This window comes from Dermacentor silvarum, chromosome 5 (genome assembly GCF_013339745.2).
Source record: "Dermacentor silvarum isolate Dsil-2018 chromosome 5, BIME_Dsil_1.4, whole genome shotgun sequence".
Classification (NCBI taxonomy): domain Eukaryota; kingdom Metazoa; phylum Arthropoda; class Arachnida; order Ixodida; family Ixodidae; genus Dermacentor; species Dermacentor silvarum.
The window spans coordinates 72,422,415-72,448,035 of NC_051158.1; the positions used below are offsets into that span (position 1 = coordinate 72,422,415).

Sequence of the window (25,621 nt, forward strand, 5' to 3'; positions counted from 1 at the left end):
GCGGACGAGCGACGAGTAGCGCGGTTGTTGGCAGAGTAGAAGTGCGCCCCCCCCCCCCCCCGCTCCCTCCGGCGCTGGCTTCCTGCTTCCTTGCTTGCGCGTGCGAGATGAGTGCGTTCGCTCTTCGTGATGGCGCGCGTCCCCGCACGCTTCCGCTAGGGCATACGGCGCGGGGCGAAGATTTTATCTATAGGGAACCTCACGGCGACGGCGACAACGACGGCGACGCCGACGGCAGAAATCCGGTTGAAGTGTCCATATAATTGCTATCGCAATAAAAAGAATTTCACTTCACTGAAAACTGTCCACTAAAGGCCACTAACTGTTTTTGGTACAAGTACTTTCCTACGCGACAACGATTAATACCCGGAGCCTTAAGTTTGAAGTAGCTGTTGCCTTTGCTGGGCATATAGGGGGCAGCGTAAAAATATGCGGACTATGTTCTCGTCCGCCATTCCACCCGCACATGACTTGAAGCTTGCACGATGGTTTCTAAAGTGAAAGGCGACAGTTGTGAAGCAACGTTTCCATATTTCGACGAATAACTTCCCACATACAAAGAATTACAATCAGTGGTCGACGGTACAGAAAATTGATCTTCTGGCGTCTTCATCGAGTCATGCCACCAATGATATCTTCGCCGAGAGTTTCCGTAGTGTATTTCTAGCATCGCGAATTAACAACGGAATGGCGCACCGTGCTTGACTGTATGGTTGTGCGCGACGCTCTTCTTTTATAGTCAGCGCGGTGATTTATGACGCATGCTCAGAGCGACCGCTAAACTTTGATAAAGAGAGGAGACCGAGCCAAGCGAGTTATCATCCGCGTTGCATAATCGGCTGTTATCTGCTTTGTAAGAGCAAGCGCGTTGGCACGCGAATACTCAAGCTGGCGCGGCCTATTGTGTTTTTCTTTCCCGCATAAATATGCGCTTCGCCTAGCTGCATTCCTGCTCGAATGCGGCTGCGAGCGCTGCAAGCCGAAGCGTTTTGTTTATACCCTCCTTCGGGCGCGCGAAGTTTGGAAAGGCATTCGGCCATTGCTTTTCGGTATACGTAGATCGATAACGAGAACGCAAATACGCTTTCGTACGTGCTCACTGCCGGAGATACTTCGACGACTGACACAAACAACGCCGGTGACGTCACAATTTCGCAGATTGACCGGCGCCTCGAGACGCGAGCGATACAACGGATCATGCTGGTCGAGACTTCGCAGTTGCGGGCGATCCTCGTTGCTCTGCTGACGGCTCCTCACCTCGTAAGTCGTGTATTCTTTGTCGTAGGCGCAGTTATTACGTGCCCAAATGAACTTTTTTTTATTTATTAGAAAGATAATTAATGCCAGTAGGGCTGTGCGAATATTCGAAACTTTAGAATGACGAATCGAATAGTCACTATTTCTAAATGGGAATATTTTTCGAATACTTTTCGGATATTTCGAAACGTCAACTGCGCCCCAATAAGCACAAAATTGGAGTAAAAGTACAGTGCATTTTCAGCCCTTCGGGGGTAGTATAAACATAAAACATCAGACCTTGCCTAGTGGAGCCGGCTACGTCACTTAGGTGGCCATACTTTACAGGCTGTACAGCGATCATTCGCACTCTCTGAAAAGCCCCGTGCATGCGAAGTGGCTACTTGTTTGCTCCCGATGATCCATTCGTGCTTTTAATAAACAACGCTTCATAACGTACTATGTAGCCTAATGACAGAAGCTTGCGAACTTTAAGAATACTGGCATGTGAACATCGTTTTATATTATTTGTGATAACGGCTATTCATGATTCCCAAAACTATTTGAAAAGTATTCGATATTCAATTCGATTGGATTCGCTTTTTGCACTATTCGATTCGTGTTCGATTCGATCTCAAAAATCACTATGCGTGCACACCCCTACTAATTAGTAACATAAACAGTAAATAGTAATAGAAGCATATATCAGTAATATGCGCTTCTGCAATAGCAGCACACTCACTGTATATAGCCGAGCCTTCGTAAGCCAGAAAAAAAAAAAAAAAAAACACGAGAAAAGACGGGTGGCGCCGCCATCCTCAAGCCCCCGTACCTGCCTTGCCGTGACGTCACAGATTTTTACAGCGTCTACTCCGGTGTAGTCAATCGATTACCGATAAGGTTCTATACTGCCAGTCTGAAGGAGCCAGGGACTCAAACTAGCGAGCCTTGATAACTCTTCCTGCGCCAAAGCGGCCAGAAAACGAGACGATACGTTGAAATCCGTGAAGTCACATTGACATCCCGGTGCCGAGGTTTCGGCACGAAGCTCAAGCAAGGGAACTTTGGCCTTGATTCACTTCAGTAATAATGAGCGTTCTTTCGCCAAGGGAATAAAAGATAAGGCGGATTTTTGGTGAATCTCCGCATCTCCTATGTACCGCCTCCCAATGTTGCAGTTTTTGTTGAGGCGCTGGTGCGGCACGAAATACGTCTTTTTTTTTTTTTTTCCTGCGTAACATGCATTTTTTACGTAGAGATTTTCACATAGAAGCAGGGTTTTAAGAACGTTGTTCTTTTTTTTTTTTCGCGTCTTGATGGGTTAATAAACTTTTCTTCAGTGTTTACAGCCAGTGTGAAGACAGCAGTGTAACGACAGCAGTGTAAAAGAGAGTGACTCCAACCAAATAAGGGAATTTATTAGCCCGACGTTTCGGAGCCAATTCAGCTCCATCTTCAGGGGGTATTCTTCGGAGGTGGCGATGTGCAAGCTTTTAAAGGGTTCATCGTACGAATGGAGGAAGGGGGAGAGAGCGTAAGGTGGGGAGACATTTGACAGGGCACCTGTTCTTACGGCGAGAAAGGCGAAAGGGCGGAGGGGAGGGGGGGAGGGGGGGGCGCTGCGGCGATGCTGGGGGCGCTTTATCCGCGGGAATGCCGTTAAAGGGGGGCGGCGGCGGGGGCGAGCTGTTTTGGTGTTAGTGACCTAGAGCGGGGGGGGGGGGGGGGGGGGGGGGTTCTTTCTTCCCTTCGTCGCGTCTCCAAGGCCATGGGCATACACAGAAGGTAGGATGCCCTTCCGCGTGAATGGTTTCCTACCTTCTGTGTATGTCCATGGCCTTGGACATACACAGCTGCACATCGCCACCTGCGAAGAATACCCCCTGAAGAAGGAGCCGAATTGGCTCCGAAACGTCGGGCTAATAAATTTCCTTATTTGGTTGGAGTCACTCTCTAAGTCTTCATCAATTTTCCCAACCAGACAGGTAATTCTGTCGAAATGTTTAGCTTACAGCAGTGTTTACAGCATTTTCTGGCCGTACTAACCGTGAACATTTTTTCTGTCCATTTAACTTACTTACTTTAATAAAGATTTACTAAATGAAAAGGAAAGAAATATACAAGTAGCACAAGTCGAGCGAAGCGCGGCTGCCCGAATCGTTCATTTCCTCCTCTCTCACTCGATGCCTCGAGAGCCTTCGTGACTACGTGCACATGAAGTGTGCCATGTGTACACGTACGATAACGGGAACACTGCCCACAAGCAGGGCTCAAGCAGCGCTTCCTACATAGTGTGACGCAGCCTTGGAGGGAAGAAATAAACTAGGATTGAGCCTTACGTCACGCAGCCAGCCTTCGCAAGCCAACCTCTTCATGAGGCCGTCCCCTTCGTCATTTCTCCCTCAAAAAGTCGGCCCAACACCTGACCCTACGCTCGACGGACTCGGTCCAATGTGCTTGGTTCACGGTAGGTTTTCATCGGCCCGCACTTTTTGGGTTCCTTGCCGACCGCTCTGTGCCCACTTCCTTCCGATATGTACATTTGTCAGCTTTGTTTTGAATGTGCGAGTGCGGCTGCTGCATGTTTCTGGTGCACGTCCGCGACATGATACCGTGTTGGGCCAACTCTTTTGGCTTCAGTTGTGTTGCGCAATGCTCCCTCCCAGCTCCTTGCTTTATCCATGGGCGCAGCAGCGGGGCGTCACATGCGGTGCCGCTTCGTGAAAGTCACAAGCAATCACAAGTGTTATGAGGCACTCTAGAAGCACTTGTGTTGCTGCGCCGTAACGCTCGGCTTGTTGCACGAAGGAGATCGATGAGCATGCTAAAAAAATGTTGCATGTGTAGCGCTTTTTTTATTGCGAGAGCAATCATATGGACACTTAAAGGGGATTCCTGCCGTCAGCGTCGCCGTCGCCGTGAGGTTCCGTATAAAGTCCAAGGGTGATAAAATCGTCGCCGCGCGCATATGGGCGAGTAAAGGCGCCCGGGGGACACATGCTTTCGCAGAGAGCGAACGCACGGTGGAGAGCAAACGCGACTTCCGTCGCGCGAAAGGCCGTGGGGGTATGGGAGGGAGTGTGTGTGTGTGGGGGGGGGGGGTGACGCTTTGCTGCAGCACCAAATGCGTATCTTGCAACCAGGCGCAAGGGGAACTGGCGATGCAATCTCCCACGCGAAAGGAGCAAAGAGGGAAGGGAGCGCGGGAGGGGGGGAGGCGGCTTCTAGTCTGCCAACAAATGCGTTCTTGTACTTTGCGCCGGTACTGGCTGTCGGTGTTGTCGCGCGCACCGTATCTTGCAAACGATCCCGACACGGCTCTGACCTTTGTATGCGCTGTGCTTTCGCCACTCAGTTTCCGTTGAAGCGATAGACCGCACGAACCTTCGGTCGCTGCGGCGGCCGCGCTTCGCCACACCAGCGTTTTGACAGTGGTTGTCTGCGGTCATCGAGTGTGATCTATTCTTGTTTGCTTGTGCGCGCTGACACCATGCTCGTTATTTCAGTTAGTAATTGAGCGAATGTGACATGTTTATGCAGCCGATGAAACTACTATCCCTACTCCTTACAGATCTCTACTTATTTGCTATCGCAATTGACGCTTCGCCTTTCGGGCAAAACTGCGACATTTTTTTTTATTCCTGCGATACCAACCTTAACACACCACGTTATGACGTACGTGGTGCCAGAGGGGCACTTGCCGCCCAACTGTCGCAGGTAGGGGGAGGGGGGGGGCAATGTAGACCATTTGCCCCCCCCCCCCCCCACACACACAGTTTGGAAAGCGGACAAATGTACGAAATGTTTATTTTCTTCCGACGCTTCGGCCGGGCTCCGACCTTTGTTACAGAAATCTATCTCTCTCTCTGATTGTCTCTTTCTCACTCAAAGAGGAAGGTGAATGTGCGAGTTACGGTGATAAATATTGTGCAGAAACCACCGACGATGATTGCAAGTATAAGCAAATAGCCGAACGATTTTGAAATGCTATTCACTTTATTTAAGGAATGATGCGTTTGAAGGTGTTGTGCATTTGTAGACGTGAATACATTTAGGGAGCGTTTGTCGTTTCATTACGCGATTCCGTATAGAGAAGAGAGCCGCTAACGTAAAGTGCATCTGTAGCTGTGCTAGAGCTCTCTTATGCTTGCAGCCTCCACAGAGAGCGAGGGCGGCGTGAAAGAGGAGGGCTGTCCCACCGCAACGCTCCACCACAGCCATATCCAAACCTTCAGACGACCCACATCTCCTCCGCGACAGCATTGGCCGGTGGCCTCGGCCGTTCGGTTACACGTACATAAGAAAGCATTTAATAATGTAGCCGAGTTCTAAACCTAACAATTAAGCCCCGCAAAAAATGTTTAATGAGATTTGATGAAAACTTTATTTGCAAATATCATATCTAGAATTCATATAAGTATTTAGGGAACTGCGTTCGCATTGAAGGTTTTCTTTTCAAGCGAAGCTTGTATTGCGTTACAGATTCGGTGGCGGCGTATAGTCACGCAAGAAGTCTTGTGTGGCGCATACCCGCATTGGTATGCGGGTATGAGCCATGGATATGCGGGTATTAGCCAGGGACAAGAAAGAAAGAAACAAAGAAGGAAGGTAAGAAAGAAAGGAAGGAAGAAAGAAAGAGCAGGTGCGGGGTAAGCTGCGCCGGCGCAGGATCACGTGACGCGCGTGACCACTCAGGGTCGTTTGGTGTTTCGCGGGGAGGGAAAGGGAAGGAAAGGAGTTGGCGCGCACTTCGCTTGGCTTCCCTCGCGTCAGATAAGTGGCGGTGTCCGGATGGGAAGGCCGCGCGTAGTGCGTTCCACCGAGGAGCAGGCTGCGTTTGAGCAATGGCGCAGCGTACTCACTCGGGAAAGGGCTCGTCGTCGACGTGCCGATTCTAGCGTGAGGGCTTCCAAAGCCCACGCGAAACGTCAGCGAAGAGCCGCGGGCCCGAGTTGCGGGAGCCCGATGTGGAGGCCAAACCTCAGAGAAGAGCCGCCGACCATGAGTTTAGGGCAAACGAAGAGGAACGCCTGCGACAGCGTCGTCTTGCCACAAGCTTCGCTTACCCCCATTTCCTCGACAGGGGAAGGGCGCAGAATTTTTATTGCGATAGCAATTATATGAACACTCAAAAGCAGATTTCTGCCGTCGGCGTCGCCGTCGCCGTCGCCGTGAGGTTCCGTATGACGTCATTTGGAGAAGAAATCGTCGCCGCGCGCCGAACGCTGTATGTGCGAGTGAAAGGGCGCGAGGGGCGCGTCTTTCACGGGGAGTGAACGCACGGCGGAGAACAAACGCGCGTTCTGCGCCGTGCTCGCTTAAGGGCTGCAGAAGTAGGCGTCTCTTTTATTGCGATAGCAATTATATGGACACTCAAAAGCAGATTTCTGCCGTCGGCGTCGCCGTCGCCGTCGCCGTGAGGTTCCGTATGACGTCATTTGGAGAAGAAATCGTCGCCGTGCGCCGAACGCTGTATGTGCGAGTGAAAGGGTGCGAGGGGCGCGTCTTTCACAGTTGTGAACGCACGGCGGAGAACAAACGCGCGTTCTGCGCCGTGCTCGCTTAAGATGATAAGATGATAAGTGGTTCTTGAGGGAAAGGGAAAGGTTGGCGCTATCTTCTGCAGCCCTTGAGGGAGCACGGCTCAGCGCCAACGCTTAAGGGCTGCAGAAGTAGGCGTCTCTGTTCTCCTTCACAATCACCATGTATGTAGAGCAAACACGCCTTCTTCCGACGAGCGAGAGGCCGTGGGGGAGGGAAGGGAGGCGACGTTTAGCTGCGGCACGCAGTGCCTATTTATATCAGAGGCTCCGGCAACAGTCACCAACGCCGCACGCGTTTTGAGCAAACGCGGGCAAAACGCGGATGGCGTCGACAACAGTTCTGCGTGTTGCCGATGCTGCTGCATGTCCAAGTTTATACAGCTGATAAAGCTAATATCATTACTCCGTATAGCTCTCTACAAGTTTGCTATCGCAATTGATGCTTCACCTTTCAGGTGAAACTGCGACAACTTTTTCTCCTTTACAATCACCATATATGTAGAGCAAACGCGCCTTCTTCAGACGCGTGAGAGGCCGTGGGGGAGGGGGAGGGAAGGGAGGCGACGTTTAGCTGCGGCACGAAGTGCCTATTTATATCAGAGGCTCCAGCAACAGTCACCAACGCCGCACGCATTTTGAGCTAACGCGGGCAAAACGCCGATGGCGTCGACAACAGTTCTGCGTGTTGTTGCTACCAAAACCGCTCACCTTACTTCGTATGACATTGCTGTGTTGCTATCGCATTCATTGCTTCGCCCTTAGGGCGAAACTGTGACATTTTTTTTTCAGATTCCTTAGGATATTTACTCTTGGCGTTCGGCGAAAAACAAGCCCCGACACTCGGTTGTGCGAGATCACACGCCTTTTGAATCGGCGCCTTTGTCTCAGCGGCGGAAGTGCGACCTCCAGCCAACGACCACCGACCGCGAATCACCGACCACGTAAAACCAAAGCCAAGAAACCTATTCGCCTTTCTAAAAAAAAATGTCCAGAAAACATCGACGATGATTGTCAATGTAAACTAAATGCCAGAACGAACAATAGAGAGAGAGAGAGCGAACAAGCGAACGTTCTCCATGCCGACCACCTATACCAAACGTTCTCCATACCGACCATCGACCACCTACCTACCACGAAAACTATTTAAAAAAGTCTAAGAAAGCCGTTCGCTTTAAGAACTATTCCCCCGTGCTCTCGCCATCGATACAACGAACTTACGTTCAAATCATCAGTAAGCGTTTCATCGGCGCTTGCCAAGTGTTCTGCCTGACCAGCTTTTTATCTGTACAGGTAATTTCGTTTTATTGCGATAGCAATTATATGGACACTCAAAAGCAGATTTCTGCCGTCGGCGTCGCCGTCGCCGTGAGGTTCCGTATGACGTCATTTGGAGATGAAATCGTCGCCGTGCGCCGAACGCTGTATGTGCGAGTGAAAGGGCGCGAGGGGCGCGTCTTTCACGGGGAGTGAACGCACGGCGGAGAACAAACGCGCGTTCTGCGCCGTGCTCGCTGAAGGGCTGCAGAAGTAGGCGTCTCTTTTCTCCTTTACAATCACCATATATGTAGAGCAAACGCGCCTTCTTCAGACGCGCGAGAGGCCGTGGGGGAGGGGAAGGGAGGCGACGTTTAGCTGCGGCACGCAGTGCCTATTTATATCAGAGGCTCCGGCAACAGTCACCAACGCCGCACGCGTTTTGAGCAAACGCGGGCAAAACGCGGATGGCGTCGACAACAGTTCTGCGTGTTGCCGATGCTGCTGCATGTCCAAGTTTATACAGCTGATAAAGCTAATATCATTACTCCGTATAGCTCTCTACAAGTTTGCTATCGCAATTGATGCTTCACCTTTCAGGTGAAACTGCGACAACTTTTTCTCCTTTACAATCACCATATATGTAGAGCAAACGCGCCTTCTTCAGACGCGTGAGAGGCCGTGGGGGAGGGGGAGGGAAGGGAGGCGACGTTTAGCTGCGGCACCAAGTGCCTAGTTATATCAGAGGCTCCGGCAACAGTCACCAACGCCGCACGCATTTCGAGCTAACGCGGGCAAAACGCCGATGGCGTCGACAACAGTTCTGCGTGTTGCCGATGCTGCTGCATGTCCAAGTTTATACAGCTGATAAAGCTAATATCATTACTCCGTATAGCTCTCTACAAGTTTGCTATCGCAATTGATGCTTCGCCTTTCAGGTGAAACTGCGACAACTTTTTATACTTTGCGACACTGTTACAAAGTCAGCAATTTTGTAGCAACTTCTCGGTAGTTCTGAAGCACGCTGTTACGAAGAGCGGAAAGCCAGAGCGCATACAAACTTTGTAAAAACACTGAAATATTGCAATCGACATCATATCTTCTTCGCAAATTGTCTTTCTCCGCTGAAGCACCGCAAAGCTTATGCTGCCTTCGCGGACTTCTATACTTAAAACGTCAAATGCAAGTTTAAATGGGTTTCCGGCCAATCTTTTTCCTTTCTTTAATTTCTGGTGGCTTTTGTAGCTAGTTATTCGCTACAAACGGTGCTTTCTCATAAAAACGGCGCCTGTTTTCTGATTGTGGTCGCTATATATGCAGCGCTTTTATTGTTGATGTGCCCAATTCCTGGTTTCGTATCGCTGTGACAAACCCACGCCGCTCTCCAGCAATGAATGCCTTCTAAGAATAACGGTAAATATTTCTCCTGCCGTTCAGGTGAGCGGCTACAGTCGGAGACCCGTGTACAACATCTACCACATGGTGAACGCGATCTGGCAAGTGGACGAAGCCATGGACCTGGACGCCAACGCCATCGAATCGGACGTCACCTTCGATACTAACGGCACCGCATTATGGTTCTACCACGGCGTGCCGTGCGACTGCTTCAGGTGGTGTCAGCGTTACGAACAAGTGCCTGCTTTTCTGCGGTACCTTCGGCGAACAACAGGTAACGTACCTCCTGTAAAAAAAATATATTCGCCTTTTCTTGAGTTGTCATTCTTCTTAACCATGATAATAGAGAGCTTTGGCTTGTCCGTAAACGTATGCATGAATCTTCACGGAGTACCAGGTTATCGAAGACGTTAATTACAGCAACATTACAAGCACAATGCTGGAAGCGACATTTCGTGACGCTTTATCCAACCACAACGCGGTAAACAGGTTTTCGTCTTACATGGGCGTTCTCGCCGACAAAAATAAAACAAGGACAGCGTTTTATCGAAAATGTCGCTGCCGATAATTTGCACCGCCAACAAAGTAAAGTATACTTGGTTAATGCAATAGTAGTAACGACATGCGAGGAAGGCCATAAATGGAGGAATATTTCGCAAGCATCAATAATCGGCCACTTTCTGAAGGCCCGCACTTAGGCCCATGGCCAAAATACTTGTTGCCAGGCCATGAAGGTCAATGTGGGTTTTGTCATTGTCAATGTGAGGGACGCCGAACTGGATATAAGATTCTGTGTGTGTGTGTGTGTGTGTGTGTGTGTGTGTGTGTGTGTGTGTGTGTGTGCGTGTGCGTGTGTGTGTGTGTGTGTGTGTGTGTGTGTGTGTGTGTGTGTGCGTGTGTGTGTGTGTGTGTGTGTGTGTGTGTGTGTGTGTGTGTGTGTGTGTGTGTCGCGCGCGCGCCCTATATTATTTGAATTCTGCGTCACCAGGTCGCGCCACGAACCCGACCCCTCACGTTAAGTACGTTTACGGACGACTGCGCAACAGGGAAGGGGCAAGATAGGGGTAATTTGAGATCACAGGGAGAGGCCTTCGTCCTGCAGTGGACATAAATGTAGGCTTATGATGATGGGTCGCTGGATATGTGGCAATGGGTACGTGCCGCTCTTCAATGAACAAAAGAAATTGTTATAAAGTATCCGGTGCGGAGCGAAATGGAACCCGCGTCATATACGTATATTCAGACCATGGAGGAAAGAAACAAACAGGAGAGGCCCTGACGTCACATTTTTGAAGCTGGAGCAGATGGGCGAGAACTTTCAACTTGCATTGTTTCGAGCCGCCGGAAGTGTGTTCTGCCGACGCGCGTCAAAACAAAGCCTACGAAACTTCTGTAGCACTTTTAGTGAAGCAGACGCGCTCCTGTGTTTTTCCGTGGCACGTTGAAGAAGACGACGACGATTCACGTCGTGATTGCTCGAGTGTATCTGTTGCTGGCTGACACTCACACTCACAGACTCAAAACACAACTTTCAAGCTTACGCACCACACTCCAAGGTCAGCTTTTCTCGCGAACAAAAGGTGCTGCACGAAAGGCACCTGGCGCAAAAATCTTATCTCACTTTTCAGAGACCGAGAGCAGCAGCGAAAGCTTCAGGAGCGCCGTTGCTATGGCAACGTTGACATTTGGGGTACCGGTCCTAGTGCTCCTTTGCGAAAAAACAGCACGTGACTTCCGCCACACTTTCTTCAATACATCCGTGCTGGCCGGGGCGTCTCCTGGGTTTCCTTCCTCCATGATTCAGACAATCTTGTCAGAATATATATTCAGACACGCGCCACGCGCGGACGTCACGGCGACGCCGCTAGTCGGTTCAGCGTGTCCAGAGGGAGTGAGAGAAATAGAAGAGAGTAAAGGCTGTTAGAAAACCAGAAGCACGTCCGGTTTGCTACCCTGTAGCGTGTCAAGAGGGAAGTGAGAAAAGGGAGCCCTAAAGCCCCTCCACCGACGCGCCGCCGGTGCCGCTTTCATACTGGTCGGCGACAACGTGTATCGAGGGGCTTTGTGGAGCCCGGCTGAAGCACGCGCCACATACCTAATGCGATTAGAACGGTGGCAATACGGTGTGTTGCTACATTGGAGCAGTGCCAATCGCATTAACGCCACCAGTCACCCTGACATGGTTTCTGCCAGACTTTTCATCACTACAGTCGGATACAACTTAAGTCTGCAGTGAAGCCTCGCCCACGCCCTCATAACCGTCAGCCGCTGTTACTCCGCGAGGCTGCAAATAGTTCGTACTTCATACTTTTCCTGTTACCTAAATAAGGTGGTAACCACAAAAATAAAATTATAAGCGTGTAATTGTATCCGTTTTCACTCGTCTATTATAGTGGAAGGTCCAAGTACAACGAGTACAGTCGTATCAAGTACGACGGCTTTTTGAAAAGGTCGCATGACGACGATCTTGTTCGCTTCTGTGATTGGCTGGCGGAGTAACACAACCCGCGCTGTCCGTGTGCTTTTGTTGCCAACTGCTGTTTTTTTTTTTATGTTGTATCCTACTATAGACCTCAAAATTGTCACGTGACGCTCCCTCCTAGTCATTTTCCTTCCTTCATGGTATTGGGCGCGAAGATGTACGGTGGCGCCATTTCCGGGAGCGCGTGGATGCACGTTGTATGAGGGACAACATGATACGCCGCGTTCATCGTAGTGTGGCTGCCGGCGCTGTAATGGAAAAACACTGCGGGAGCCTTCCTGGACGTTTCTTCAAGTGCCTTCAAAACAAAGGAAGTTGGTAACTGCCAAAATGACTGATCCTGGACAAATTGCAACCACGGAACACTATTCAACGCCCCTCTTCACAAAATACGATGCACGGACACTGTGTGTGGTCGTCCGTCGTAATGGAGTCCGCTAAGCTTACTTTTTGGCGTGAAAGAAGCAATCGAATAGTATTGTTGTACACTATCTCTAAAACCAGCAGCCTATGTCATCTGCAAACGCAGCGATCGCAAACATTCTCAATGAGCGATTGCACGTGCTCATGTATGCCATCGCAGCGCCTCTTCCTCTTCACAACCACAATCTATCTCTCTCTCCCTCTCTTCCATTTCGCCGCGATATCTTGTAGTGCGATATCACGCGATATTTCAAGTTATCGCGGTGAGTGGTACCACTTGTGTGTTTCGTTTCTTTTTCTTTAGTTGGAACTGATTATATCGAGATCGCCCGTGAAAGATAATGCAATTCGGTCGGTTTCACGACATATCCTTCGACGGCTGCATGAAAAACTGAAGTGGCCGTGTAGGCAAATAAAAGACTCAAAAGTACGCGTTTTATGTATTTAGTTGTTTAAAGTAAATGGAAAAATTGAAACCGAGATTTAGCGAAGTCGCATCTTTCTAGCAGAAATCATGGGACGATCACTTGCAATATATTCGTTTCCGAAATGTGATAATCTATGCATTGGCGTTGTAATTATTATCGCTGATATCTCTCAGCTTCTATGAAACTGTAATATATTTCGTGCAACTGCAATATATTTCGTGCCACAATTTGGAGACGCAGATGTGAAAATTGGTGTCAGTCCTATAGATTTCCTCTACAGAAGGCACGACTTCCCACCTGCTCAATAGCACATTTTCAACATTGAACATTTAACATAAAGTCAACAATTAAAACGTTAATTAGTGCATATTTTTAATTATCAGCTATAGCTACCTTAGCATTATGATTTATCTTTTAAGTAATACCCGCCTCCTCAGACAACCCACCTGAACAGGCCAGATTGCGCTTTCAAGGCCATTAAAAAATATCTTGGCTATACTGAAGATAAACAAATAAAATGGTATATTGCAAACGCGCCTGATCATAAGCTTTGTATACGGCTTCGTATCCGAAAAACAAAGAGGAGTGAGGGACAAAAAAAATGGACATGACAAGGCGGTGTTACGTCATCTTTTTTGCCCCGTTTCGTGCAATGTTCTTGTTTTGTGTTTCATCACGAAGGCGGTGTACCTACACCTAACGCACGTATCTGCATGTGCCATTGTCTTTAGGTTGCTGCGTGTGAGCATTTTACAGGACAAAAGCAAACATCGTTGTGCGAACGCTCCCGGAGCTTTTCGAAAATGATTTCGCTTCGCAGACTTCGATCGTCACCCACGGCATCTGCCCACGGTACATGTACGCATGGTAGCGAAGCTCCCATAGAAGCCCAAACGTCCCGCAATAGCGGCTTGTGGAGGCACGGCGATGCCATCTACATTTTGCGGGGCCAACTTCTCGGCGAACAAAAAATTAGCATTTGCCGTTCGAGGCTTGTTGCGCCAAGACCCTTTAAAGGTTTAATAAATGATGATGATGATGATGATGATGATGATGATGATGATGATGATGGAGTAGTCTATGGCGGTAGCTCACATCACATGGCTATGGCATCGCATGTACTAAGCATACAGTACAAATGAAGCGCAGTAAGTGAGAACATTCGCCACAACATCGCGTCTTTTTTTTCTCGCTCTTTATTACACAACATCGCGTCACAAACGAACCTCAGTACACCCACCTATATTTATAGACCTCATTCTAAACGACACGCATTACATTGGTAAGCCTTGAGAGTTTTGTAAGAACTGAGAGCAATGGGTTCACCCAGATTTTGAACAAAGTAGCATAACCATGTGTCCTTAGTACCAACACACATCTGTTATTTCGGTGCTAAGATAAATTAACATTACGTTGAAATAATTCACAAAAACCACACTTTCATCTGAAGTAACACAGCACGCGTGCCACCTGTAGTTTTTCTCTGGTACTGAAGACATAGCTAAAACGCAATATTTAGTGAAAAGGCAGTTAAAAAATAACGTTATTGATGAAATCTTATACGGTTAACACTGTATATATAGCCAATACTTTTTATGACTACGCATAAGATAGTTTTGACGACATTACAGTGTTAAATACGGTAATACAATCTCAGCGTATCTCAGCACGGATCACCCCACGAGCAAACTTCAGAAAGCCAGCACAGTTTCGTATTCATAATTATTCGTGGATGGAAGCAAACAGCCTGTGACTTCACATTGTGCTATTCTAATGCACAATGTGATAAACTATGTACTTTTTCAAACGAATTGGGTGCATAATTTTCAACAATTGGTGTTTTCCCCCGTGAGATGTAGTCACGCTTCAATCGCTCGACTATAAATTGATGTCCCTGCTCATTGGCTTGGAACCGTATTCCAAGCATGTGAATTGACCTTGATCTGCCCACGGTCACCCACGGATAGCACTTCGCCACTATTCAATCCTTTTTTTTTTTTTTTTTTTTTTTACAGCCAAGCTGTATATGGCTAGCCGATTTGTTCGCCCATCGTCTGTAAGCAGAAACTATCATCATCAGCAATGGCTCGAGCGTCGTCGCTGTCTTCCACAGCTGGTTGGATGGCGCCCCTCAGCGCAACCGCGCGAACGCGCTCGTGCCACTGCTCCGGCGTTCGTCGTCGTCTTCTTTTCCGTTGCCGCTCATCATTCCAGCGTAGAATTTCACTTCTCTTCTGTCGTCGTAATGGGGAGGCCACGTTTACGGGGGTATGAGCCGTTGCTGAAGGGGGTATGAGCCATTAATTGTCTTACGTGATGGGCAGATTTAATTTTGAAGCAATTTAATTTTGAAGAAACGCAAGCGGCAATGGTGACAACGGCGGACTGCGAGCATACCGCCAGTGACGCCGTTCTCTCCGTCGCAGCCGAACGTGCGTGTAACCTCATTAAGAAACACAAAGACGTAACCAATAATTGAAAAAAACTAATGTACCGTCGGGATTAACCCAGTGTTAAACACCGGGGCCGCACGTTTCAGCTTCGCTGGTTAACCATCTGTATGGAGTGCTTGGGTGATGATTTTTTTTCTTTGATGTTTCATCATTTATCATAGGTAAGCTGCGAATCACAGCGCGGCTAAAGCTTTTCTGGCATTGCTGAAGCGTTGGTTCTCAGCCCGCACCCCTCCTTGTGACGCGGCCGACGAGGCAGCTGTGTCCACGTGATCCCGTCACATCACGCCGACTGCAGCGTCAGTCTTTCAAGTGGTGGCGCCCACCCTCGTGTTTGTTGTTTCTGGATCACAATGACGCCTCCTTTCCGAGAGAGAGAGAGAGAGAGAGAGACAAAAGCAGAGGGAAAAAAGGGGGGGACAGGAGCCTGAGAGCTCCGTAAGGCAGGATACGTTTATCACGGTTCTTCGTGCAATCCGAAAATTACGATTCCTACCAACAACCGCAACGACCTAAATTGTCGAATATTCGTTTGTGTTCGTGTATGAGCGATACGAACACTTCCTGGAGCTTCGATAGAGATAGTCGGAGAGAGACAGTCGAATAGAGTGCCGTCCAGCAGCAATAAATAAGCACTAAATACAGGCCTTAAATCAGTGGTATTCCATTCAGGCGGAGATAAGTGCTGATGGCTTCACACCCACATACAGATTCCTTATCTCGCAGGTTTCATACCCACGTGTAAGAGCGCGTTGTGGCGTAATCGATAACACTTTGCTTACTTAATTCCTCTCTTTATCTCCATTCAGATGAGTGAGAACAAAGGGAACCGAGGAGCTCTGTTTTGTGTGTGTGTGTTAGAGCCTCATGAAGCCAGGGAAAGCGGCAACTTAGCAGTTTTTTTTTTAATAGAACTATACAAATAATGGAAGAAAGGCAAATGAAAGCGCACGAAAAGAAACACGCCGCAGGTGAGAGCCGAACCCACAGGTTCCGCACTACGCGTGCGATGCTTAATGATCCATCGAGCTCAGAGAAAGTTTTTTTAACAGCAGAGCTGTTTAAGGTCGAGGTTGATCCCTACGGAGCGATAGTGCTCACAGTTTCGAGCGAAGTGTCGAGAGTGTTAAATGAGCAGAGGAGGCGCAGAGAGAGGAAGAAAGAGAGACAGACAGAGAGCGAGAAAAGTAGAGAAAACGAAATCAACTTTCTTGGCGAGGCGGGATTCGAACCCGGTTGCCCGCGGTCCGATGGCGAGCGTCATAGCCACTAGGCCATACACCCGCGCTTGCAGAACATGCGTTTATGGGAACCATATGATTGCGTTGTAGAGACGATTGCAACATAACTTGCTGTGGGCGAGAGAGAGAGAAAATGAGAGCGAGAGAGATATAGAAACACAGAGAGAGAGAAAGAGAGAGAGGCCGGATTTGAACACGGGTACCCACGGACCGAAGGCGAGCGTCATACCCACTACGCTATACACCCATGCTTGTAGAGCTCCGCTGTTTCATCAGATTTCACAAGCGTGAAACTGGCTTAAATTTTTTAATTGTTTAATCGAAAAGACTGGGCGACGCAAGAGGGGGTGAAGGAGGTGCAACTTACGAACCCACGCACAATTAGCGTTTCCATTTTATGTCGTTTTAAAGCAGCAATATTTCATTCCAGACGGGGGCATATACGAAAAGCGCCTCGCCCTGCTCTTTCTGGATCTCAAGACTGGCAGTCTTTATCCAGACAAGAAGTACGTGGCAGGCGTCGACATTGCGAAAAAGCTCCTGCATCATCTGTGGCTTGGAGGTAAGAAAAAAAAAAGGATTTTGAAAAGGGTCAGTGCTGGTTATGACCGGTAATGACCATTATCGAGCGAGAATGGGAGCAAAGCTCACGAAGAAAACTTCGAATCTTTGTAACTTTACGGCAGTTGGCTTACACCCAATTAAGCCACACAGCTAACTGATATCAGTGGCTCTATAGTTCGCGCCGCAGACCCTTGTTAGATTTCATCGGACGTAACCAATTATACATGTATATATAATTTGCATGCACCAAACGTTTTATGCCACCGGGTAATCTCTCGAATAAAAAATTAAGAAAAAAATTAACTTCGCGGAAGTTTGTGGCATATGCAGCATTTCTAGCGACGAAACTTGTACAGAAAGTTACTTTTGTTACGGGAAGGAGATTAAGCCGCGTGTCGCATCGCGCGCAGCGCAATGAGCCAAGCCGAGCTGATGCTAGCGCTTTTCATGATACATTTGTTCGTTGAAAGCAGTTGAAAGCATAATTTCCAGCTAGGATAGAATAGGATAGATAAACTTTATTGAAAGACTAATCAGAGTATTGTGTTACCCGCGAAGGGGCGTCGCTAATGGTCGGGTCCCTTAGTCCAGGGTTCCGCTGGCTCTTGCAGTCTTCGCCGCTCTCTAGATCAGCTTGAGCTGGTCGTCGAGGGCCGAGCTGGAGAACAGTGCCTCCCATATTGCTCCCTCGTGGTAATCGTGTCGTGGTGTTCAATGTTGTGTAGCGTGTACTCCCACGTAATGTGGTATAGGGTTGGTTGGCCCCGCACTACGGGCATTCGTCCCTGTAGGCTGTGGGGTGTATGCGATGTAATATGCGTAGGTTAGTGTAAGTGCCTGTCTGGAGCCTACGCCCGGCAGCGGCATCCTTAGACTTTAGTTTTCAATGTTGTGGTGGATATCGCAAGCGACTCCCTCTGTGGTAGATCAGGATGGCTGAATACTCGGGGTCAACTGGGTCTGGGTCATCTGCACGAACTAACTAGGGGGATATCTGGCGCTACAGCTGTTCGACTAGAATGGGAATCAAAACTTGTACATACGTTTTTTCTAAAATTTTGCCTTAGCTTCATTAGTAAAACAAACTACGTGCAGCTTCCTGTGCCGTTCTTTTTTATTCAGTCCTCGCAACGCTTCTTGGGAACAGTTATATGGGTACTGTACCTTCGCATTATCATACAGCCTCCACCGAATAAACCTCTTGACTATATCACCAGTTCTGTTGTTTTGAAAACACCTGTGAAAACACCTGTGAAAACGCTTTTCGTCTTTTCAGGTAGATTTCTTGGAAGAAGCGAACTGCATGATACATCACAATTTCCAGGTGGCTCATTAAAAAAAATTTGCTAACTAACTTTAGCACACACGTTAATATTGCAAAATTGAAGCAGCGCCCTTGTGAAATATTATATAGCGAAAATTCTACGACTAGCGATACTTTCGCTGTATTTGTCCCAAATATATGCTAAGAAATGCATTGACCTTACAGATAGTGTCATTCTGAATTTCTAGAGAGGGGCCATTAAGAAACTGTGAGCTGGAATGCCAATGTATGATTTTTTTTTCATAGGCCATCCTTTGGAACAGATATCTCTAAAGTGGTGCTAGTCTTTATATTTAAACATTATGAGCAGACATGACTTAAGTGCACTGCTTGGCTTCTGTCACACACTTAAGAATGTCCCGCGTGCAAGCCGGCGCGTTGAGACCCTTGGCGCGTTTCGATTTGGCCACCTCGACAGGCGGAACCACTCAGTGAGTAGCGATTATGCATGTTATCAGAGCTTTATTGCCTTCTGCATTTAAAAATGCATAGATTGCTCTGAAATTTAGGCCAATAAAAGCAGATAAAGCGTAGTAAACACAGCCCCAAGAATATGTAAGCCACAAGTACGAAGATTAGACAAATCGATGTACTAACCATCATTCCCATGGTGACCGAACGACCGCAGCGCCACAGTTCCCTCTAGTAATTATTGTAGGAAGCACTATGCGTTTACCGTGACGTCACACTGACGTACCCGCGCCGTGGCTTTGGCGCGAAATCTAAAGAGCGGCAGTTTGGCCTCCGTATTCTGTTACAGTATTCAACCTCCTACCATGAAATTAACTGAAATTTAGTTTGTAAATGGTATTTTTAGCAATTCAAACTGATTTAGTGTTTCTGTTTAGTGTCCCATTAATGGCTCGACATCACGGATGGATGGATATGCGTATACCAACCCCTTTGAAACGAGATAGTGGCTGCAGCCAACAAGCTAGCTTCTTGATTAGCTAGTTTAGCTAATTTAAGAAAGTTATTTCGAAGCCAAAAAACACGAAGTCTGTGCAAGTAATTGTGATTCAGAAAATTCTGACGCGATCTTAACCGCCAGCCGGCACGCGCGCGCTCTAGCGCAAGGCTTTTTTAGAGTCTTAAGCTCTGAGGATGAAGCACCGGTAAAGAAACTCGCAGAGGCGCAGGCGTTGCATTGAGAACGCAAAGCTAGGCGAAAGTTTAACCCCTGTGATGTTTTACTTTGACCCTGTATAACATAATTTTTTTAATGTCCTGTAGCATATAGCACAAATCTCCTCATTGAGCTGGATTACTCGAACAGGCAGGCATTACTTACACAGTAAATCAAAATGAGTGTATTTCATAAATTAGCAATATTTCACTACTTATTTTAGCGCGAATATTGCATAGACGAGGTGAAGCAGTGATTTGAAAAGGTACATCCATTTTGAACGAATTTCGAAACTAGCGCGGGTTTCTAAATTAGCGCTCTCAAAGTTGCGGTAAAAATGCACAGTTCGTACTAATTTACCAAAAGGACTTTTACACAATGAAGCTGGAAAAGTGCTGGGACACCAATGCGATTCGTCGTAAACTTTGGGAACGCCTGTCTCGCAAGTGGTGTCGGCCTCAGAATTTGTTCCAAGCGTATATGACTTTTGAAGCCACCGGCTGCAATTCGTGGATCGCAACATGTGGCGTAAAGTAATTAGTTTAAAAGTTGATTAGTGACACATTGGTACGTAGCCAAATATTCAGTTTGAGTTCTCGTGCAAGCAATGTCCGCCTCTGAGAGTATTCTAGCTCAAGAAGTGCAATTGTGGTGCATATCCCACTGGTGATTTTTCTTTAAATTATGTTAACGATAAAAAAATAACATTTTAAGAACCCTTGATATTTTTTTTTGTCATTGCGGGCAAGCCCAGGAAACTATGGATCATACTTTTGTACAACCTAATGCCCTCAGCCCCATATTCACGACCCGTGCACTGACATCTATATGGAGGATTTGGGTTTGAAGGCAGGCCATGGCAGATTAATTTTGAAAAGGTAGCGGCAAGTATTAAGTAATCAAATTATGGGGTTTTACGTGCCAAAACCACCATATCAAGAGTATTAAGGCTTTTGGATTAGCGGAGAAGGACAATTTATCTGTTAGGGCGAAAGGGTGTATAGTCAACCAAAAAAATTTACGGACCACGGGATCTCAGAAAACGTCCAATTTCCGAGCAGCCTCAGCTTCTATCAGTATACAGGGTGCTTCACGTAACTTGAGCCAAACTTTAAAAAATAATGAAATACCACGTAGCCGGACCAAACCTAGGTAATGTCTGCCATGGCTTGGAGATACTCAGATTGTTTCTTGCATTCTGGCTACTACATAATTATAGCCTTAATTAATTAATCAGCTTATCAAATATTATAAGTAGATGAAAAGTGTCAATGAGAAAATTGTAAGGCAACATGAAAAACTCCCGATAAAGCTTTCTGTTACTCAATACGTGCTACATAAAAGTGAAAGAAGCCCGCGAATACACGCAAAATTACCTCGCGACTGGCCACTCGAGGCACTTTGCGTGTATTCGCGGGCTTCTTTCCCGTTCGGAAAAACACTGTTATGTAGCCCGTATTGAGCAACAGAAAGCTGTATCGAGAGCTTTTTCTCTTTTTTTATCGGGATCTGTATCTGGTAAAATCGCAGCTAATGTCATGTCAGCGCAACGATCGCACAAATTCTCAACTAGCGATTGCACATGCTCATGTATGTTATCGCGTGATATTTGCATTTCGGCGCGATATCTTGTATATCACGCGATATTTCAAGTTATCTTGGTGAACGGCACTTGCGTGTTTCGTTTCTTTTATTTAGCTGGAACTGATTTTATCGAGAACGCCCGTAAAATATAACGCAGTTTGGTCGCTTTCACGACAAATTGTTCTAGTGCTGCATGAGAAATTGAAGTGGCCGTGTAGCTAAATAAAAGATGCGATAAGACACGTTTTTTAGTTAGTGAGTTGTTTAAATTAAATCTAAAATTGAAACCGAGATGTAGCGACGGCCTATCTTTCTAGCAGAAATCCTGGGACTAGCATCACTTGCAAAATATCCGTCCCCAAAATATTCTAAAATATGCATTGGCGTTGCAATTAGTATCGTTCCAATCTCTGACAGGAGCGCTCTTCTGAAACTGTAATCAGGAACGCCAATATATTTCGTGCCACAGTTTGGAGACGCAAGTGTGAAAATTGGTGCTAGTCCTATAGATTTCCTCTAAAGCAGGCATGACTTCCCAACTGCTCAACTGCACAATTTCAACGTTGAACATGTAACATAAAATCAGCAATTAAACTTTTTGGTTGACAGTACGTGTTGCATGATTTTCCAATTATGGCAAGGTGAAACCTGCCGTCGCTCTGATGAACTTTCACTTTTACCTGTATAAGTATCAATTTCTATAGAAGATGTGTGCTGCTTGCTCGGTATGGTGTGTAGTCAACGCGATGTCCTCGCTGATCATCATCTTGTCATACTTTTGCTGCAGTCTCTGTCAAGAAGGCGATGAACGTCTTGCTGGCAGTGCCCAGCGTCGACGATAGAGAAGTGCTCCGGGGAGCGATACAGACCATCCATCGCCAAATGCCCGACATGATCGACAAGATAGGTAAGCATCCCGTGAAACAACCCTCGCTGTACGTGTCGTTTCGTGTCGCCATGTCAAACAAGGGATACCTCATGCCGGAGCCAACATTTCGGCGAGACTGGTCCTGTGTTTTCTAAAGACGATAGTCTTTCTTGGGCTACCTAAACGCGAATAACTCTGTCTGTCTGTCCGTCCGTCCGTCTGTTGTCTGTCTGTCTGTCTGTCTATTCAACCGCCCGGCCAAAACCAACCAAGCTACTAGCACTTGTGGCACGGGGTCATACACGTCGACATTATACAGCGCAAAGGAAACCTCAGGCCTATTTGAGGCAAAATATAGGTACACAACCGTGATCCACAGCGTTCATTTAATTAAGAATACACATTGGACTGGTTTTTACGTTAGTAAATGAAAAATGAAAGCATTATAAACGGCGTCGAAGAGATGCTACGCGTTAAAAACAAGCCGACTGAAGCCGCGGCTCTGTAGCCGGCTTTAAACCAACAGTAATAAAAGGTCCCAACAGATGGCGCGAGAGCAGGGCGAACGCGGGAAATTTGAAATGAATTCAGCAAAACCTCCATTGCATCCATCATGGGAGGAGTGAGAGGGGAGAGGAAGAGTGTGAGGGGTGGGAGGGAGGAGAAGAGAGGGCGTTACGCATCAGGGGCGGCAGAAGACTATCGTCTTTCGACTGGATTTGCAGGGAAGCAAGCAGACATGTGGTCAATTTTTTTCAGAAGTTTTCCCAACGGCATAAACGACTTTATTTCGCCGATATACATCAGTAGGGCTCGACGGTTGGGCCCGTAGAGCCAAGAATCCAAAACCAGTCCGGTGGTCTGGTTTTGGACAGGGTTTGGCCAGGGCCTGGTTTTGGCCAGGGCAGGTTCTTAAGAGATGTTTTATTGTAGCCGAGCTTGCTGGAACCAGTCTTAATGTGGCAAATCAGTTCCTCGGAGATCCGCCAGGTGCAGGAAAGTTCACGAAGTGCAAAAATTGCCATTCACGTGATAGCAGCACGAAGCTACAAAGGAAACACGCGTTTTTTAAAAGGAAAGCTTCACAGTCGAAGAAAATTTGTCCTGCTCCGGGATGGAACCCGGGACGAACGCCTTCCCGGGGCGGTCCCTCTAGTATCTGAACTATCCAGGAGGCTAGCGAATCGCAGAGCGAGGCCGAATTAATCGAAAATTTGAAGCGCAGAAAGAACTGAACATGACAAACCAGTTGTGCGAAAATCCGTAATGTGGAGAAAGCTTTATAGACGGGAAAATTGTCATCTATCTAAGTAAAACGCGAAGCTAAAAATAAAAACCATGAGGACCGGTGTGGGTTACCGATTCATGCTGCGCTCGGGTTAATCACATTTTGGCATTTTCAAAGAAACCATGTCTTCCTCAGTTTCTACAGAAGGACGTCTTCTGTCTGACGAAGAGAAGTTGCCTAGTCGAAACGTTGGCTCCGGACTGGGATTCCCGTTGTTCGCTCGCAGTTGATCAATACAAGTGGCCATCTCCACAAACATGCAAAATTGGAAATCGAACCCACGACCTCTCGGTCCGCGACGATAGATCGCCGAGCGTTTAACCCATTGCGCCACAAACGCATTTGCAGAGAGCTACACAGACGCGCCTTATATATCTAACACTCCTCCGTGTACCCGCGCTCTTGCTCGGGGCGGTGCCGCCGCCTACGAGCAGAAAAGAGAAGTACTGCATTATGACACTAACGCGCACCGACAGTGAACGCTTCGGTGGTCTCAGCACTACGACGCCTCGATGCCAGCATTCGAAGGGACGCTGGCATCAAGAAGCACTACCAACGCCACCTAGGTGGCGTTGGTAGTGGCGTTCACCGTACTCAGCACAGCGGAGCGTGGCCTCCGCAATTAGCTCTGAAAATGTTTCTGAAGTTGATCGCGGAGGCTGCAATTACGACGTGCTGTACGCGCTGATTTGACTCGGTGACGATTCAGTTACGTGCTTTGTCTTGCGCGTTGTATTAGTGTGTCAGTTACGTGCTTCGTCTTTCGCGTTGTGCTATTGGCCATCTTTTTATGACATATTTGTCTAGTTTCAATTATTTTGTTAAAGTATTGTGCTCATAATCGCAATCTCGAGGTTGCGTAGTTTCTGTGCATTCCAAGCTGAGCTGTTGACCAACAGCGCTGAAGAGGAAAGGACTACAATAAGCATACATTCTTTGCCTACTTCAGCCGTTCTGAGCCTATCTATCTATCTATCTATATCTATCTATCTATATATATATATATATATATATATATATATATATATATATATATATATATATATATATATATATATATCTGTCTATCCATCTATCCATCTATCTAGCCGCTTACGCCTACCCAGATGCCCAAGTTGTCTACCAGCTCCCTAGGTAGTGCGTGGCGTCGTGATGCCGTCGTGCTCGTTCCATCTGCGTCATTACAACTTCGTGATCTGGCTCTTGCCATTGAGTCGTCATCACGCCTTCTTTGCTGACCAAGTAGCCCAAGTTGTCTAATAGCTTGGGCCACTAGGCATATGCTCGCGGTCGTAAGGCCACCGTGGTAGCTGCATCGTCGTCAATGCAAAGCTTCCTCATCCGATTCTCATCATGTCGTCTTTGTCACTCCAACATCTTCACGCAGTGGTCATTGCATTCGTTGTCACGCCGTCGTTGTGATCCCGTCGCGGTCATCCCGTCGCCATCATTCAAACTTCATCATTCGACTCTCGTCATGCAGTCGTCGTCCAGCTGTCGTTTTACCATCATCAATCACTTCGACAACATCCTTGTATCATGATCGACATGATCCTTGTCTCATGTCATCGTCGGCCCGCTGTCGTCGTTATTTTATCAGGATCAGTAAGGATCGTCTCTTGTTGTCATGCCTTCGTCCTCATACCGCCTTTATCATTCCGTCGACGTCATTCCCTCTTCGTCATTCCATCATTGTCACTTCGTCGGCGTCATGCAGTCGGCGTCATGGCGACATGCTCTTGGCGAACTCACCAAGCGAGTGCCATAGGAAAAAAGCACGAAACTGGAGTAGGTCACATATAACGAAGCAGCGGGAATCCAAGAATGACTACTATAGATGTTCAATACACCTGACTTCATAAATACGGCGTGACATCGATACATTGCTCGCATGCTAGATCATCGAGGTTGAAGTTGAAGTTTATTTCACCACAGTGTTACATTGTTTACAGTTTTTTTACATTCATACATGAAGCAAAGATACAATGTGTGGTGTGGAATGTGGCGAGAAAAGCTGCGATATAAACGCAGCTTTTTTACAGCTACGTTGGCCATAGTGGAAAGGTGATCGCAAGATGAGCTCTGTCGTATTTTTTTCTTAGCAGCACTTTTAGTGTCACGATAAACCAATCAGTAAGTAAAGTGCACTTTCAGAAAAGTTCCTCTTCTCCTGTGCCTCCTCACATCTCACGCCGCCCAGTTCCCTAATCTTGCCACTCTCCATTGTTCTCTGCCATTCCAGACTCCGTGTTCACATATCTACCCGTCGACTGATACTCGGGCATGGTTGCATGCTCAGCCGAATTACAAGCCCTGCTAAATGTCACTTCTTTCTTTTGATATGACGCCGATTGTTCTCATTCTGTGATTATCCTGTCCTCATCATCATATTTCATTACTCTTTTTTTGTCC

At 47.4% G+C, this 25,621-nt stretch overlaps 1 protein-coding gene across 3 annotated transcripts in view; it reads left to right on the forward strand.

Moving 5' to 3' along the window:
* LOC119453486 (dermonecrotic toxin SPH) overlaps positions 1-25,621 on the forward strand; it is a 114,072-nt gene that overhangs the window by 80,010 nt on the left and 8,441 nt on the right. Inside the window, exons 1-4 of one of the 3 annotated variants that reach the window (XM_037715529.2) lie at positions 931-1,260; positions 9,471-9,702; positions 16,886-17,017; positions 21,841-21,960. In XM_037715529.2, the coding sequence (XP_037571457.1) occupies positions 1,198-1,260; positions 9,471-9,702; positions 16,886-17,017; positions 21,841-21,960 (547 nt within the window). In that variant the 5' untranslated portion in view covers positions 931-1,197. Of the gene's footprint in view, positions 1-930; positions 1,261-9,470; positions 9,703-16,885; positions 17,018-21,840; positions 21,961-25,621 lie in introns of those variants that run through there. The other 2 variants (XM_049668177.1, XM_049668178.1) reach the window with 2 other exon arrangements.